At 47.1% G+C, this 17201-nt stretch overlaps 1 protein-coding gene across 4 annotated transcripts in view; it reads right to left on the reverse strand.

The window, feature by feature from the left end:
• RPTOR (regulatory associated protein of MTOR complex 1) overlaps positions 1-17201 on the reverse strand; it is a 2822438-nt gene that overhangs the window by 904946 nt on the left and 1900291 nt on the right. For all 4 annotated transcript variants that reach the window (XM_069655181.1, XM_069655184.1, XM_069655182.1 and 1 more), the window contains exons 14-16: positions 16511-16585; positions 5713-5778; positions 5068-5259 (exon numbers count right to left, since the gene is read on the reverse strand). In XM_069655181.1, coding sequence (XP_069511282.1) covers positions 5068-5259; positions 5713-5778; positions 16511-16585 — 333 coding nt within the window. The remainder of the gene's footprint in view (positions 1-5067; positions 5260-5712; positions 5779-16510; positions 16586-17201) is intronic.

The raw sequence follows: 17201 nt of genomic DNA on the forward strand, positions 1-17201 counted from the left end.
GCTGAGGTTTTTAGGGTCTCACGTTGCTCGGCCGGAACTCTCCTACCAGGTAACACCCCTCCATTAAGCCTAGGCTGTCCGACAGGGGTCCGGCATCAGATGGTGCAACAAGACTTGGTCTCCAAGGTACTTCAGCCTTTATGGTGTATTATAGTCTTGGGTCTTTGGCATTCTAGCCACTGTATTTGGGGTTAGATCCTGCCCTTGAATCCTGTTACTACTGGGTTTTTCTCTTCTCCATCACTTTAGGGGCATCATTCTGACCAAGGTCTTAAAAGCTGCCACTTTCTTTCTCTGCCTCCCAACATTTTCCTTCTTACAACCTTCACCACTCTAAACTCTTTGGTGGTTCACTTCCCTCTCTGTCTTTCCGTCTTACCGCTCTTTCCTTTCTCCTTCCCCCTCACCCATGTTATCGCACCGTTATTGCACTGCTCTGCTTTGCTTTTTGTCTCCTGATGTTTTATCATCTCTTCTCTCTCCATTGCCACTCCCTTTGCCAGCCTCTCCCTTTGTTGTTGGAACTGCTAAGTCTCTCCGACGTCCCCGCTTTTATATGCTGCAGGAGTTTGTGTACTTGGCATTGTGTCCAGGAGACACGCCGACATCCCAGCAGCAACTACGACAGAAATAAATGCTTCTTTTGCAATAGAGAAGGAAAAAGATGATATCAATTATATTTGATAGCAACTGATTCAGCAGGCATCCGTTTGAAGAGGGCAGTAGAACTAACAATGACACACTGAATATTTGTCTCAACAATTGTACAGATGATCCTGGAGACCCTCATGCAAGGGAAATTGTAATATCACAAGCTAGGTTGGAACACACATGTACTGAATGTCTTACGACGCAAGACAACACACTAAGCAGAAAGATGCAGCCATATTCACTGTCTTATGAAGCAACAAATGTTGAATTTGTATCTTCAATCAGTGATTTTCTCCTTGAAGGCAACGTAACAATGGGGGAAATGTAAAAGCTTTACAGGAATTCGTAGCTAACAATGCTTTAGAAGGAGAGGACAACAAATTGAACGTGTCATAGAATAGTTTAAATGCATGGGCATTATTTTTAGTAATAGCTAAAGGGAAAGCAATAGCTGAAAGTGACAGCAGATGTTCTCATGTAGAAGAATAATTTGAGGATATTGAGAAACATGAGAATCCTTCTTGAAGCAGCTATGATTTTACAGAGAGCTGTACCAACGTGTGAAAAAGAGAAATTCACTGGAAGTTTTGATGAAGTGAATTTGCCAGATGTTGTTCCAAAGAAAGTAGTTCTTTTTTTACAAGTGCTGCTTTCAAGGACAGATGGATATGAAAATGTATTCAGAAAAGCGGGATACCACAGTAATGAACAGGGCTCAAACTGTCACATATATGTATATATGAAATGCTATCACTACAGCAAGCTTCCTACACGAGCACTTTTACCAGACAGCACCTGAGAAATGCCCCCTTGAAAGTGGCAGTTGGGCTCACAATGCACACAGCTGCCCACAGCAAATTCATCATTCAATTTCTGCATAGCATGGGAGCTTCTATAGATTATGCCAGAGTCCTTCGGTTTGAGACACAGATAGCCACAGAGGTAATAAAACACATGGATGAGTGTGGAGGAACTTAAATTGCCTCAGAATTCTGGTCAGAGGCAGATTTGTCTATTGTGCTGCTGAGAACATTGGCTTCCTCAAGGATATTCTGTATGGTAAAGGACGTTAGCACGGTACAGTTCTGGTGGTCTATAAGGAGAAGGACGAGTCGGATGACTTAAGCCCAATTGAAATATCAGGACCATCATCAATTCGATGCAGAGGAATCCTAAGTCCCCGTCTGAGGTCATGTCTTGCAACATTCCCAAGGGGTGTAGACCACAGAATCTTGAGCAGTCAAATCACTGATTATTTTAGATTCCAACAGGCTAGAGGACCTACTTTGGATGATGGCGGAGGTCTTGCCGTCGAGTGATTTTCAAGAATGTTTTGATAAAGTTTTGCTGAATAGACATTGTAATCTCACTGGAGAAACCGAGACTGATGGAGGTGAGACAGGGTCAGAACCACTCACTACAGTTCTGACTTAGTCAGCTCACAATTCCATTATACGTGATCCTCCAACTAAATAATCTAGAGTCTGTGTACTCCCACTCATAGATGTCAGTCCAACAAGCACACAAACACAGCTCCCATTCATGAAGACGGTGGAGAATATAACATCTGTTGTCACCCCAGAATCAAAAACAGTTGTAACATTGGATCTTGGCCTTTACAAGCCTGTTTTAAAATGAGCTGTGGCTAAAAAAGACTTGTTAAAGAACTGAATGCTTAGACCAGGTCAGCTACATATATTAGTGGTGATGCCTCAAGCTATTAGTGCTTTCTTAAATAGTACAGGCATTGAGGCCACCTTAACTGTACTTTATGATGCGAATATGGTGTCGAAGATTCTATCAGGGAAGTGTGTAAAGAGAGTAGTTGAAGCAAAAATGTCACTATGGTTTGCTTTTTTTCTAAATGCATCATCAATGAATTCTACAAAGAGCATTTTGAAATCAAGGAAAGGATGGAACCTGAGCTTAAGAAGTTACTTAACATTTCCCAAGTGGACGATTCCCAAGAAACAAAATCAGTCCAAGATAAAGAGGGTCAAAACTGGACAGCCTCCCACCGAGTGACACCAGTGGCCAAATCAGACGTCAAGTAACAAAACCAGATGAAAGCTTAAATAGTCAAGTGCGCCCCAGAGACATTGAAGGGCCTAGGAATGCTACTGAGGGAATGTGTAGGTTTTGTGCTGACAAGAGTGCAATTGAAATGCTGGAACATCTGCTGTTAAGTTGTCCGCAAACAATGGCAATTAGATATAAACAATTTAATCCTTTAACTAAAATGTAGGTTAAATGATCAGGAATCGTTTTGGACTCAGATTCTAGCTGCAAGACAGGTTTCTCTGACCCCAGCAGTGGTACATTGTATCGAAGAGATTTAGGGTATTTAATGCACACAACATGCCACATCTAAATTCACACAGATTGTTTAACCATCCAACATCTCCCAGAAAGTTTCACAGGAAGGATATGCCTATCAGACCTGCAACCAACCATACAGAAAACTGTGTACCAGACACGGATACTCCCTAAAACAAAAACAAACAAATACACCCGCCAAAGCAAGAAGTAAAAATACCCCCAATTAAAAACAGGAAATGAACATCGCCCCCTCCTTCATTCCAGACAACTCCATGGATATGTTTGGATCAGTGGTAACACAGTGTAGCAGTGCCACTTGATAGACAAATATTACTACTGTGTTTTCTCAAGAGGAACATTAATGTAGAAATGCAGTGTTTCATTTGCTTTTGTGAGTTGAAATGATATTTTTACTCCCCCAAAAGACATTTTACTCAAACTTTTACTCCGGGCATCAATGAAATTGGAAATAAAATAATCCCACAACAAAATCTTAACGCTTAAGCAATTGCTACCATCAAGATCAAGGTAACCGCACCAAAAAGGCAAGGGAGACCAGCCCTACTCAGTGAAAAGTTAAGAAACCCATGGTTATAAAAGTCACATCAAGCAAGTCACTCTTACAAACTACATTAAGGGAGTTTATCCTACTGGCCACTTTCAGCCAAACATGCCTACCATGCAAGTTCAGCAAGCATTTAAACAAAAGTTTTGGCTAATAACTACAGCCAACCCGAGCTATTGCCAAAAACAAGATCCCTTCCTCAAGATATGTTATGCAAGTACCATCAACCATGTTACTTACATAAATGTGGCAGGATATGCTGTGTGCATTCATTAGTGAATGAGTCTCGAGTATAGATGTCCATAGCAGTACAGCAGTTAGGTAAGCTCCTCCCAGAACACAGATTAATTAAGCCCTAAAAGACATATGTTAGCAAGCCCCAACTGCCTACTTGGCATGAAGGCACAGCTTGCTTTACTTTTCTCATCGGTAGGGCTTACACATCTTGGCCTGTAGCAATAGATGACTTATATTGGCTAGTCCAAAGGGCTTGCTCGACTTGCCTTGTAAGAAGACAGGACTTCAATTAGATTCTATGAAGGGGATGGCTTAACTTGGCATATATGAAGGACTTGCATACATTGATTTGTAGAAAGGAAACCCTTTCCTTGCTCAAACAAGCACTTAATTACGCCGGTTATCCTGACCTTGCTAGCATAGCTTTTCCAAGGCCTTCTCAAATCATTTCTTAGGAAGGGACTATTTCAACTTGCCTTCTAGGAAGGAATTTTATCTCATTTTGTGTGTTTACCGAGTAGAGGTTAAGGATGTTGTGCGAACAAAAAATCCCTTACTTGCTTAACTTGGCTGATCTGTAGGGCTTACATAACATAGCAAGTATTAAGAATTTGCTTCAACTTGGACCTGGACAAAGCTCGCTTATCTTCGATTGTATGTAGAGATGTGGTAGTTTTGCTGGAAATAAGCCTGAACTTGGCTCATGGAAGACATTTGTTTTGGATGTTATGCAATTCTGGGCTTGCGGTAGGGCTTTATTTACTTGATTGGTAGTTAGGGCTCAAAATGGCATTAGGTTTGAGTTTGATTAATTTTACACTTGGTGAGGCAGGCCCATTTTGACATAAGGTGAGCATTTTGCGCTCCTATTTTGACAATAAGTTCTTCTAACTCTGCTTACATGCAGGGCTTGCTAAATTTGGCTAGTTGGTAGATCTTCTTTAATTTGCTTAGCGATGTAGGACTTGTTTAACTTGGAATTAGTTTGGGCAACTCTATGGCTTGCCAAACCTTGCAATCCTTGGGGCTAGTTTAATTTGCCACTAAATTGCCTAAACGGGCAGCACTTGGCTGATGGGTAGTGCTTGCCTAATTAGCCTTAAAATTATATGTTATCATCGATGTTGGTGGACCAAACATTATTGTTAAGAGTGTTTTGTGGTCTCTTCAGATTAATACATAATGGCACTGTTAGAAATGGATGACTAGAGCAGGTTCAATATTGCCACATTGATGCAAAGCAAGACTGATCGTTTCATAGTGCCGCCACAAGTTATGTGGTGGCATACACTTACCTCAGGCATAGGGTCAGTGAGAAGGCTGTAGAGTTTTTCGTGGGCACTGTCACGCACCCCGCACCACCGCGCAGAGTCAAAGTTTTGCCAGATGCGCCCCAAGCAGATGGCAACCCACTGTCGGAGAAGGGGGTGAGGGTCACTGAGCTGCTCCAGGCAGATGGCTATCAAGTTTCCCTGAAGGCAGGCTTCCTAAAAGAGAAGGGTGTAAAGAAAGAGTGGCAGTAACTTACCATGCATTTGAGGGAGATGCACAACACACTCAGGCAGCATCAATGCAAAACAGTGCAATGCCCAGGGGGTGTAACAACTCAGGGAGTGGGGCACCGCAGCTACTGAAGAAGCACAAATAAACATGCTGCTCATGTGTGACAGTGACTTAGGGTGAAGCTCAGACATGTGCTACAGTAGACATGGGTGAGGTGACTGAGGCAAAACACCACCTAAACCCTACAGGAGGCCTCCAATGGACAGAGAACTTCCATAGCTTGTAGACTAGGAGGCGGCATTGGTTAGACACAATGGACAGCATGCAGGACGGGAGCCAGATGTACCCCACTCCATAAGGCCTGCATAGTGGAACCAAGACATGTAAATGCTGCAGAGGACAAATAGCAAACACTCACCTTCTGAGTTCAAACTCACCTGCCCTGTGTTATAGTTGTTGACTATCACAGCTAGAATGAAAGCAGTCATCGTTCTGTGCTCCGCCTGTAGGAGGCAAGCAGGGCTGGAGTTAGGGCAACCACCCACTACCATCTTCGGCTATTCTACTTCTTCCCCTCCATTTTCAGACCAATACTTTCTCAAATTCCCACCACCCCACCAAGAATCAGAGAACCTCAACATCATGAGGTATTATTAAGTGGAGACTTCAATCTACAATGGTTATATTGCGCCTTGAAACACTTGTGTATAGGCGCATTATAAATAACTAATAAATAAAATAAACCTGCATATTTAAAACACACGGTTGGATGTGAGAACCTAATCACTGATTAACCTTCCACTCTTTCTCCACAAATACGAACTTCCCAGAAACTGACTAGATAATTAGGAATGCTCTTATATGTGTCTGTAACCGTGCTGACATGCTATTCATTTGATTTTCCTTCATGCAATTTTCTCTAAGGCTTTTGCATATAAACCAATTGATACACTTTAAAGGTCTGAACCCATGTTTAAACAAATGAGTAACCGTCACGGCAAGCCAAACGTTTTTAAACCTTAAAAGATATTGGGGGTGGGTCATGAGAGTTTACTGTACCTTTGTGAAATTGAAGCAGATTTTCTCGCAGCTAAGAGTAGAATAACGTCACTGGACCACCTCAAGTTTGTGGTTTAGGAGGGGTTGCGGGCAGCATGTCAAGCATGGTATCATTCATACAGGAATAAGGAAAACAGTTATTTGCTTTCCTGAGTCCCATCCAATTTCTTATCCCACTACAGCTAAGCCAGCAATGTATGTCCCTGCCAAGCCAGAATCAATCACAGACGCTCTGTGTACAAGCAAGCATCAGCACAAGAGAGCGGTGGCATGTCAGAATGCAAGCACAAGCCTGCACATCCTTTCAAGATCCCCCTGACATTTGGCCCCCTGCATTAAGGCACTGGCTCACAAGCCAACCTTAGAAGAACACAACATTCACCTCTCACACATCCTAACTCTTGGACTAGGCTTCCTTCTTGAGGTTTGCTTGGCAGTCCAATTTGTATTACTTGGGAATTTACCTGCAGTATCAAGAAGGAAACACATGCAGAACATAGATTAGGCTGTAGACTCACCAACCCCTCCTCAAACTCAAGACAGAACACCCAACCACTGCCTAGGCCAGGCACTATCAATCACAATCCTAAACTAAGTCAGGAACCTGACCTCCTGCCACTTATCCACAAAGAACCATCTAACAATAGGTTTAAGGAATCCCACAAAATTAGCAAAGCTCTCATTAACGCCAGATTTCTCGTAGCACACGCCACAGAAATCGCTGACATCATCACAACCAATCAGCTTGATTTCCTTGCCGGCACAGAGACATGGCTCCACAAAGCTGTGGGCCCTTCCCTCTCCCTAACTGTCCCGGAAAACGTCACTATCATCGGAAGATATAGAGAACCCTCGAAAGGGGAGGCATAGCATTCATCTGCAAATCTAATTTTGACTTGAGAACAATTGAATCGAGCCCTCTGCTCTTCACTGAACTACACTCAGTCAAACTACGATTATCAGCCTCTCGCCCTGTCTCCATGCACCTTCTATACTGACCACCAGGCCCGCTAGGGACCTTTAAAGAAGACATAATGACCCCTCCTTAACACCAACAATAAACCCAGCTCCCAAACGATTATACTAGGAGACTTCAACCTAGGTTTGAACGATCCCAACGACACCAACGCCACCATCCTAGCTAATACTATTACTGAAGCAGGCCTCACTCTTAGGAACAATGGACCTACACACACAAAAGGTTGCGCTTTGGATTGGATCGCAGATATCGACTGCCTATCCTGCATAACAAATACGGAACCCTGTGTGTGGACAGACCATCACCTAATCTCATTCACCATGCAAGATAGCCCTCAAACCAACTCGACTAGATCAATGGCCCCACCTGCCTTAACTAGAAATAAAAAATAAAAAAAAAATTACAGTCCCCAACCTCCTACCCCTGATCCAATCTATCACTAACTCTGTGAACCTACCCTCTGACCCAACAGACCTGGTGGACTTGAACAATATCATTAATTCTGCCATTGATTCCATTGCATCACTTAATCTTAGCAAAGAGAAATCAAGAGCTCACTTAAACTCATGGTTTATTCCTAGCTTGAAAGCTCTGCACAATGAGAAAAGACATGCTCAAGCCAAATGGAAAAACAATCCGACCGACCAGAACAAGTACTGTATCACCTCTCCGGCCGATAGGTACAAAAAATAAATTATCCAAACAAAAAAAGATACATTCAATGAAACAATAAAAAATGCCAGCTCTAGAACCAGAGAATTCTTCTCTATCCTAAGGGAGTTGAAATCCCTGGTTACCCCTAGTGACTCGTGCATCAAAAACAAATCCTGGTGCACGGATATCCAAGATGCCCTTTGCAATAAAATAACCATGCTCCAAGAGGAACAAGTTACTTTCTTACCTGGTAACGTTCTTTCGATGGGATGGTCCGACGACATATTCCATATCTATGACAGGTAATGTCCACAGCTGTGCTGCTTCGGAAAATCTTTGGCGTCTGCGTCGATGACGTCGATGCGCCGTCCCCGAGGACCTTCTCCGACGGCCGATGTGATAAGTAGGAAGCACGACACCCATAGCCTCAGTTATAGTTTTTTCCCAGAACGTGGGCCACCAGTTTTCTGCCAGTCAGACACACAAGGCCTTGCGGAACGCAAGCTGCAATCGCAAAAGAAATTCTGCAGCGGGGAAGGCAGGGAGGGAGCGATATGGAATATGTCGTCGGACCATCCCATCGAAAGAACATTACCAGGTAAGAAAGTAACTTGTTCTTCGAGGGGATTGGGTCCTCCGACGTACTCCATATCTATGACAGACTCCCAAAGCAATACCAAGCAAGGAGGTGGGAAAGAATTTAGAATACAAATTTAGCATGCCCAATCAAATTGCGGAATAGAGAACTGCCTTACCAAAGGCTAGATCTTGCCCTCTGATGGAATCAAGGGAATAGTGACGTACAAAAGTATGTACTGAAGCCCAGGTGGCTGCATCACAGATGTGACGAATAGGAACTCTCCTCTGCAGGGCAGTAGACGCAGCCACTCCTCTGGTAGAATGGGCCCGCAAGCCAGCCGGAGGGTCCTTACCCGCCAAGCGGTAACACTCGGAGATAGCTAAAATAATCCAACGAGACGAAGTCTGTTTCGTCACAGCTTGTCCCAAACACTTCCCAGCGTAACCAATGAAAAGTTGATCGTCCACTCTGACTTGGGACATGTGCGAAATATAAAAGCTCAACGCTCTCCGAGGATCAAGCCTATGGAGCCTCTCCTCTTCCTTACCAGGATGTGGAGGAGGATAGAACGCTGGAAGAACAACCTTCTGGCTCAAATGAAACTCCGAAACCACCTTCGGAAGAAAAGAAGGACGAACTCTAAGGACAACCCTGTCCTTGTGAAACACAGTGAAGGGTGGCTTAACTGAAAGTGCCTGTAACTCACTCACTCTGCGAGCGGAAGTAACCGCAACCAAAAACACAGTTTTCAGAGTCAACAGCCTCAAAGGGCAAGAATGTAAAGGCTCAAACGGAGCACCCATAAGAAACATAAGAACAAGGTTCAAATCCCAACCTGGCACCAAAAAAAGGTGACGGAGGGAACACATTAGTGAGCCCTTTCAAAAACTGCTAAATTAAAGGGATCTTAAAATAGGAACACTCTTCAGACTAGCCCTTAAATATGGACAGCGCCGCCAGGTAACCTTTAATGGTCCCCACTTGCAAGCCCCTGTGGGCCAAAGAAAGCAAAAAAGACAAAACCATGGAAATGTCGCATTCAAAAGGATCCACATTCTGAACTCTGCACCAGTCTCAGAACTTTCTCCAACGGCAACGGTACAGAGACTTTGTTGCCGGCCGCCTGGTCGAGAGCAACACCTCCATCACGTCTTCAGGGAGGTCCCAATCCTTATACCTCAACCTTTCAGAAGCCAAGCGTGAAGATTGAGGGATCTGACCTCTGGATGGAGAACCTGACCCCCCCCTCCCGTGAGAGCAGATCGTCTCGGTAGGGAAGACGACGTGGAGGGCAGATGGACAAGTCTAGAAGGTCCGGGTACCACGCCCTCCGGGCCCACGCCGGAGCAATGAGGATCATCCGGGAACCAAACCTCCGTAACCTCCGCAACACTTGCGGGATGACGGGGACTGGAGGAAACGCGTACAGCAGTGGGAATGACCACTCCACCACGAACGCGTCTCCTAAGGCTCCTTTTGGAGGAAATTCCCGCAAGCAAAACCTTTCGCACTTCCGGTTGACACTGGAGGCGAAGAGATCCACTTTAGGGGTCCCCCAAAGGGCGAAGATCTCCAGGAGAATCTCCTGAGCCAGCTCCCACTCGTGAGATCGTGCTCTGCCTGCTCAGAGCATCCGCCGTCTCGTTGTCGTCTCCGGCCAGATGAACCGCCGAGATCGAAACTTCCTGCTGGATGGCCCAGAACTCGAGCTGCATCGCCTCCCTGCACAGTGGAAGTGACCCTGCCCCCCACTTTTTGTTGAGGTAGTGCATGGCCACCGTGTTGTCCGTCAGAATCAGGACACTCTTCCCGCGCACAGTCGGCAGAAAAGCCTTCAGGGCTAGCCTGACGGCCCTCAGCTCCAACAGATTGATATGGAGTCTGGACTCCGACGGAGACCAACGACCGCTGACTGTCAACTCGTTGGCATGAGCTCCCCATCGATCGTCACCCCCGGCCAGTGCAGCCAAAATGGGGCCCCCTTCATCAGATTGCCCTTGACGGCCCACCACAGAAGGTCCCGGGCTACCGAGGGCGGCACCTGATCAGGGTCCGACAGCCTGCCGGAGGACTGAGACCACTGGAGCTTGAGTGCCCACTGCAAAGAGCTCATCCGCAGCCGAGCCTCTGGAACCAGAAGAATGCAGGATGCCATGAGGCAGAGCAGTCTCAAGAACTCGGACGCTGGGAGATTCTGGGCAAACTGAAACTTGTGCACTATCTGCTGAATGTGAAGAGCCCTCACCTGAGGAGGAAAACACTGCCCCAGGGACGTGTCGAGCACTGCTCCGATGTACTGGAGCCGCTGCGTTGGTGTCAAATGGGACTTCTTTAAATTGAGGGAGAAGCCCAGCCTGTGAAGGGAGTGGCAGGTGACGGACAGATGATCCAGGACTTGCTCGGGAGAGCTCCCCCTGATCAACCAATCGTCCAGGTAGGGGTGGACGTGAATCCCCACTTTCCTGAGATGCGCTGCCACCACCACCATGAGCTTGGTGAAAACCCTCAGGGCGGAGGTCAATTCGAACGGCAGGACCCGAAACTGAAAGTGTGAGTCGCCAACCGCGAACCTCAGGTACTTCTTGTGCTTGGGTTGGATCGGCACATGGAAGTAAGCATCCTTGAGGTCAAGAGACACCAACCATTCTTGAAGTTGAAGGGCTGGAGGACTTGAGAACGAGTCACCATCTTGAACTTGTCCTTCCTGAGGAGTTTGTTCAAACCGTGCAAGTCCTTGATGGGTCTCAATCCCCCGTCTTTCTTTGAAATCAAAAAATAAGGAGAATACCATCCCTTGTTCCTCTCCGCTACAGGCACCAGTTCTATGGCGCCTTTCTCCAGCAGGGCTTGAATTTCTTGCGCAAGGAGCGGATCCGGACTCTTCAAAGAGAGGTTCCCTGGTGGATTGTCGTGAGGCCTCTGCCGAAAAGGAAGACAGTAGCCATGGGTTATGATCTCCAGAACCCACACATCCGAAGTAATGGCTTGCCACTCTACAAGATGCTGCGCCAGCCTACCCCCAACCGGCGAACCATGGGACCTGGCCTCATGACTGAGTGGTAGCGGCTGCGGCGTTGCCTGAGGGCAAAGAGGCAACTGCCCGAGCGGCCTTGGCACCTCGAGTACCTTTGTTTCCACCTCTGGCATTCTTACAATGGCCTCTTTGACTGCTAGCTCCTCTCGCTTTACTGAAGGACGAGTAATAGCGAAAGGAACCTCCTCTCCATTGCTGTCCCCTAGGACGAAAAGGCGGAGGTTGGCGAACTGCAGCACCCAACAATTTTGCTGCAGCTTTGGAGGTCTGCAACCTCTCAAGGCTCTCGTCAGCCTTGCTGCCAAAAAGGTGTTCACCGTCAAAAGGCATGTTGAGGAGCCGGGACTGAACATCAGGAGCGAACCCAGATTTCCGCAACCACGCAAACCTGCGCATAACAGTGCTCGCCGCCATGGACCGGCTGATGCAATCCGCCAAGTCCAAACCCGACTGAATGGCCTCACACATAGCATCCTTGCCATCCTGAACCATAGCAAGGAAACCATCCCGTTCGTCCCCTTCGGGAATATGATCAGCCACTAATGCAACACAGTTTCACAGAGTGTGCGTGAAACGAGACAAGGCACATATGGAGTTGGCCGCCTGAAGCGCCATACCCCCCGAAGAAAACACTTTCTTCACCCAGCCGTCAAAACGTTTGTCGTCCCTATACGATGCCTGCTTTGCCGGGGCCGTAGCCGCCTGCACCACCAAACTCTCCGGGGTGGGGTGCCTAGACAAGTAGCAGGGGTCACTACTGGCTGGATGGTATTTTCACGACAAAGTCTTTCCCACTGCCGGGAGACTCTCCGGAGCAGTCCAAGCCGCCGCCACCCTTCTCTGCAGAGCCATATGAAAAGGCAAAACCGAGTCAGTGGGTGGACCGAGATCAAGGATGTCCGTGAGATCATCCTGAACGAACTCCCCTGGGGGAGCTGACCAACCCAAGTACTCGGTAACCCGAGACATAAGGTGCCAATATGAAGAATCAGCATGAGTGCCAGGCTCCGGCCGACAAAACTCCACCTCCGGAGAGGTGTCCAGTCCACTGGCATCATGCAGCGACTGCCTCAGGTCATCAAACTGGCTCTGGCCCGAGATAAGGTCATCTGGAACCGCAACCAGGCTGCCATCAGAACCTTCGTCACCCTCTGAAATGTACTCCAGGCGAGGAGAGGAAGACCTCTGCGGACCAAAGCAGTGCCGGACCTTAGCCATAGCCTTTCTAGGGGCAAACCCCATGCCACGGGGCCCCTCCGACACCACCGCCTCGAAAGGCGCCGCGTCGACAGAAAAGGCGTTGAGGGCGCCGAACGAGGCGGCGCCGGCAGAAAAGAAGTCGAGCGAATTGGCATCGACGACAGCTGCAGCGCCGTCAGCATCGGCGGCGTCGACACAGTCCTCGAAGCCGGAGCTCCGAGCGTGTCTCTCGACAACCTGGGCGCCGACGGCATCAACGACCCCCTCGAAGACGGAACCTCGAGAGAAATCGTCGACGTCTTCTTCGAAGACGGCACAGGATCACGCGGTCTCGAGCGCGTCGAGAACCGGGACCTGGAACGGGCATGGCGAGAACGGCTACCCTTGTCTGAGCGGGACCTCTCCCGCGAGCCGTGCCGACCACCCGAGCCCGAAGGCGTACGGGTGGTGTCTCTCGACCGGTGCCGAGCGACCTCACTCGGAGGCGTGGACGGACCAGTGCCCTGCGATTCCAAAATCGCTAGCATCTGCTTCCCAAAGGAAGCCCATTCCTCCGGTGTCGCTTGCATGGAGGGATAAGCGACCCGCCGACGGGCGGAGTCCTCGGAAGAGGACGGGGAAGGCGACCTATGCCAGCGCTTCCTGGAATGCCTAGAAGAGGCAGAGGAGTGGCGAGACCGACTCCTGGAAGGAGACCCACCGGAGAGTCACCCCTCGAGTCATTGGTCGAAAGCCCCGCAGACCTCGACTTCCGGGGCTTAGACACCCGGCCTACCGACAGCTTCTTCTTGCGTTCCCGCAAGGCCTTTGCAGTGAGCGACTGGCAGTCGACACAGTCGTCTGTATCGTGGGCCTCCCCGAGGCACCAGAGGCAGGCGTCGTGCGAGTCCGTGACCGACATCTTGGACCCACAGTCCCCGCAGTTCTTGAAGCCCGGACGCGGGGTCGAAGATGAGAAAGACATCGCCACGAACAGGTCTTCACAACCGAACAGGTTCAACGAACCGAGAATAGAAAACAGCAACTCCAATGAGTCATGGCGTACCGAGATTCACGAAGCGAACACGTTCGCGGAAAAAACGGAACTGAGGCTATGGGCGTCGTGCGTCCTACTTATCACATCAGGTGACGTCGGCCGTCGGAGGAGGTCCTCGGGGACGGCGCATCGACGTCATCGAGGCAGGACGCAGACGCCAAAGATTTTCCGAAGCAGCACAGCTGTGGACATTACCTGTCATAGATATGGAATACGTTGGAGGACCCAATCCCCACGAAAAAATTGTTGCTAAGAAAACCACTCTACTTAAGATTGCCTTAGAAACACAAGAAGCCATTTTATAAGAAACTACCAACAAACAAACCAAACCTAGTCACCATTTCAAATTCAACTCTATCTCAACTACTGAGATTGTAAAGATCATCACCTAACTCAAAACCTACAAATGTCTAGGTGACACATGCCCAGCACCGATTATGAAAGAAGCCGCCAAGGACTTAGCCCCTTTCATTACCACATTCATCAATTTCTCCTTCAAATCATGCTCAGTGCCCACCAATCTGAAAGATGTAAGGGTATTACCCCTACTAAAAAAAAAACCTAGACCCCAGCATTCCCACCAACTACAGGCCAATCACAATCGTACCTTTTCTTAAAATCCACGATAGAACCGACTATCTCCAGATTCAAGCTTATCTGGAGATTAATAACCTACTGGGCACTCGCCAATCAGGCTTCAGACCGAGATATGGGACAGAGACTGCCCTTATTGACTTGAAGAACCAACTAGACGACCATAAGGACAAAGGAGACACCTCCATCCATCTCCTTTTGGACTTATCTGCCTTGTTTGACCTGGTCGACCACAATGTCCTGTGCAACCACCTTAAATCAGCCGCCCAATTCTCCAAGGAAGCCACCACATGGATAAGATCCTTTTTGGATAACAGATCAATGAGAGTCTTCTCACCTTCTTCCGCAGCATACCCAGTACCTATTACATGCGGAGTACCAAAGGGCTCAAGCGCCTCTCCAGCCTTGTATAATATATTTACTAAGCCCCTCTTCGACATACTTGACAATCTGGGCGTCTCATATACCAACTATGCCAACGACACCCAGATTCTCATCCCCACCCAAGGAGACTATGACATAGATGTATCCATGATTAATACAAGGAACTAAATTATACAAACATAGATGGCCATCCATGGCTTATGCTTCAATGACGAAAAGATGGAGCTCTTAATCGTTGGGTTCCCTAACAGATTGACTAAACTCTCTTCCGAATATAACTCCATCATCATCGATGGAATTAAGATCAAAGTCTCTAAGGAAGTAAAGACCTTAGGCTTGTACCTGGATTCTGCACTCAATCTCAAACACATCAACGCCACAGCCTCTGCTACTAGTTACACGTGCAAACTAATTCATGCATGCAAACCTTTCCTGTCGACGGATAGCTGCATTACGATTGCGAGGGCCCTACTCCTCTCCAAGTTGGATTACTGCAATGCCCTATACTTGGGCACCAGTAAACACAATACCAATAAACTCCAGACACTCCAAAATAATGTCTTAAGATCTGCCCTAGGCATGCCTAAAACTCAGCATATCTCCCACATGAGACGCTATACCAACTGGCTATCCATAAATGACAGAATCAAGTTCAAATCACTTAACCTTACCCACCAATGTCTTTCCAACAAGGCTCCACTATACCCCATTGATAGATTTACCAAACACCTCAAAACGACCCATCAGAAAGACGCAATCCAATACTCTTAGAATACCAAACTTCAAACTCAAAACACAGGTGGCGCTAGCTTTCCAGTCTTGGCAGCGCAACTATGGAACTTCATCCCCGATTCCTTAAGAGCCACAACTCCCTTCCACTCCTTTAAGAATAATGTGAAGAGGTGGCTGCACTCCCGAGACCTGTGACCACATGCGCATGTATGTATCCCTGCACCAAGTCTTGTATATTACACCAAAGTAAGAAACTGTAATTAAAGTATCAAATGCAAATATGCACATTTCTGCCTCAAAATGTATGTATATGTACTTTTGCTCTTGTCTTCTGTAACTACAAAACTTGTAATGCGGCCCAGATGCCCACGGGTCCAGAGCACTCTATAAATGAATAAATGATACAATAAACCTACTTTGCAGGTATTTAGACCATGAACATGTAAACCATGATTGTCTGAGCATATTTACCAGCTCCTCACGTACCGAACACTACTCAATCTCGATCTTATAATGCTACAAAACTGCCATTAAATCCCAATGCACATATTATTGCAACACAATGCTTTAATGCTCCCCCATTTACAGTGGACTAACATCCATACAAAGATTTTAACTCTGCCAAACTCACTGTGCCTTCAAACTCCCTCACTGCTTTTCCATCCTCTTACTTCACACTTGCACACGATAGTCTAACCAGAAGATTAAGGCCTGTTTTTCCGAGGTGTAGGCACAATATGCAAAAGACAAGGTTTTGTCGCTTTGAAACTGCTGTGGTGATTACTAGGTGGAGTACAAAAACAAAGTAATGCAACACATGTGGTTAGGTCATTGAGTGACAGGAAAACGGCTCGACCCCAGGCTGCCTGCATTTAAGGAGCACTAGCAGAGAACAGTTAGAGTGGAGAAACTACAGATCTGAGGGTATCCCTAAGGCAATGGGTATAAGGGTGTGCAGAAAGAAAGAAAATAACTATACTCACTGGCATGTAGGGGTCCGCCAGTACTGATAGGAAGTATTTGTGCCCGCTGTCCTTCACAAGATCTGCCTGACATGACTGGAAAGGGAGAAACGCACATTAGCAGCAATTAAACATTTTGTTCCGTGAAGTTTCCTATATTCTTCTGACCTTTGGCTCGTGCCATGTCTCATGTACCCAATCATCCCAGCCTGTCTTCCTCGCTACCCATCTCATCCCAAATTTAGCTTTCTTCTCGCTATGCCCTCTACTCCTTGCTAGTGTACGTCTTTCTCTGTGCTCGGCTTAATTGTACCAGCCCACCCTGCACTACTCTCGGTATGTGACTTGTTAATTCCTCTGTTTTTTCTGGTCTTCATGCCCTTATGTTGGCACACTACTCTGCCCGCTATCTGTGGCTCACTGTACACTCTTCTCCCTGTAATTTGTGCTGGTCTCTTGCAATTTTGGCCATAAGTATTACAAAATATCCAATCTCAATGTGCAAGTTTTTCTGCATATGATCTTCTCTTTATACACCCAGCTATGTGATATGCATATACATTCCCTGTGCCTTTCATTCCCTATGGCTTCTGCCCTTCCACCATATATAATCTATGCCCTCTTCTCCAGTACTCTGATCAGTTTATGCAGCCTTGCCACACCCCATCTCTTTGATCTGTCCACCTTGTGCCCTCCTCCACCTAGGCCAACC

This window comes from Ambystoma mexicanum, chromosome 3q (genome assembly GCF_040938575.1).
Source record: "Ambystoma mexicanum isolate Mex_15411 chromosome 3q, UKY_AmexF1_1, whole genome shotgun sequence".
Lineage (NCBI taxonomy): Eukaryota > Metazoa > Chordata > Amphibia > Caudata > Ambystomatidae > Ambystoma > Ambystoma mexicanum.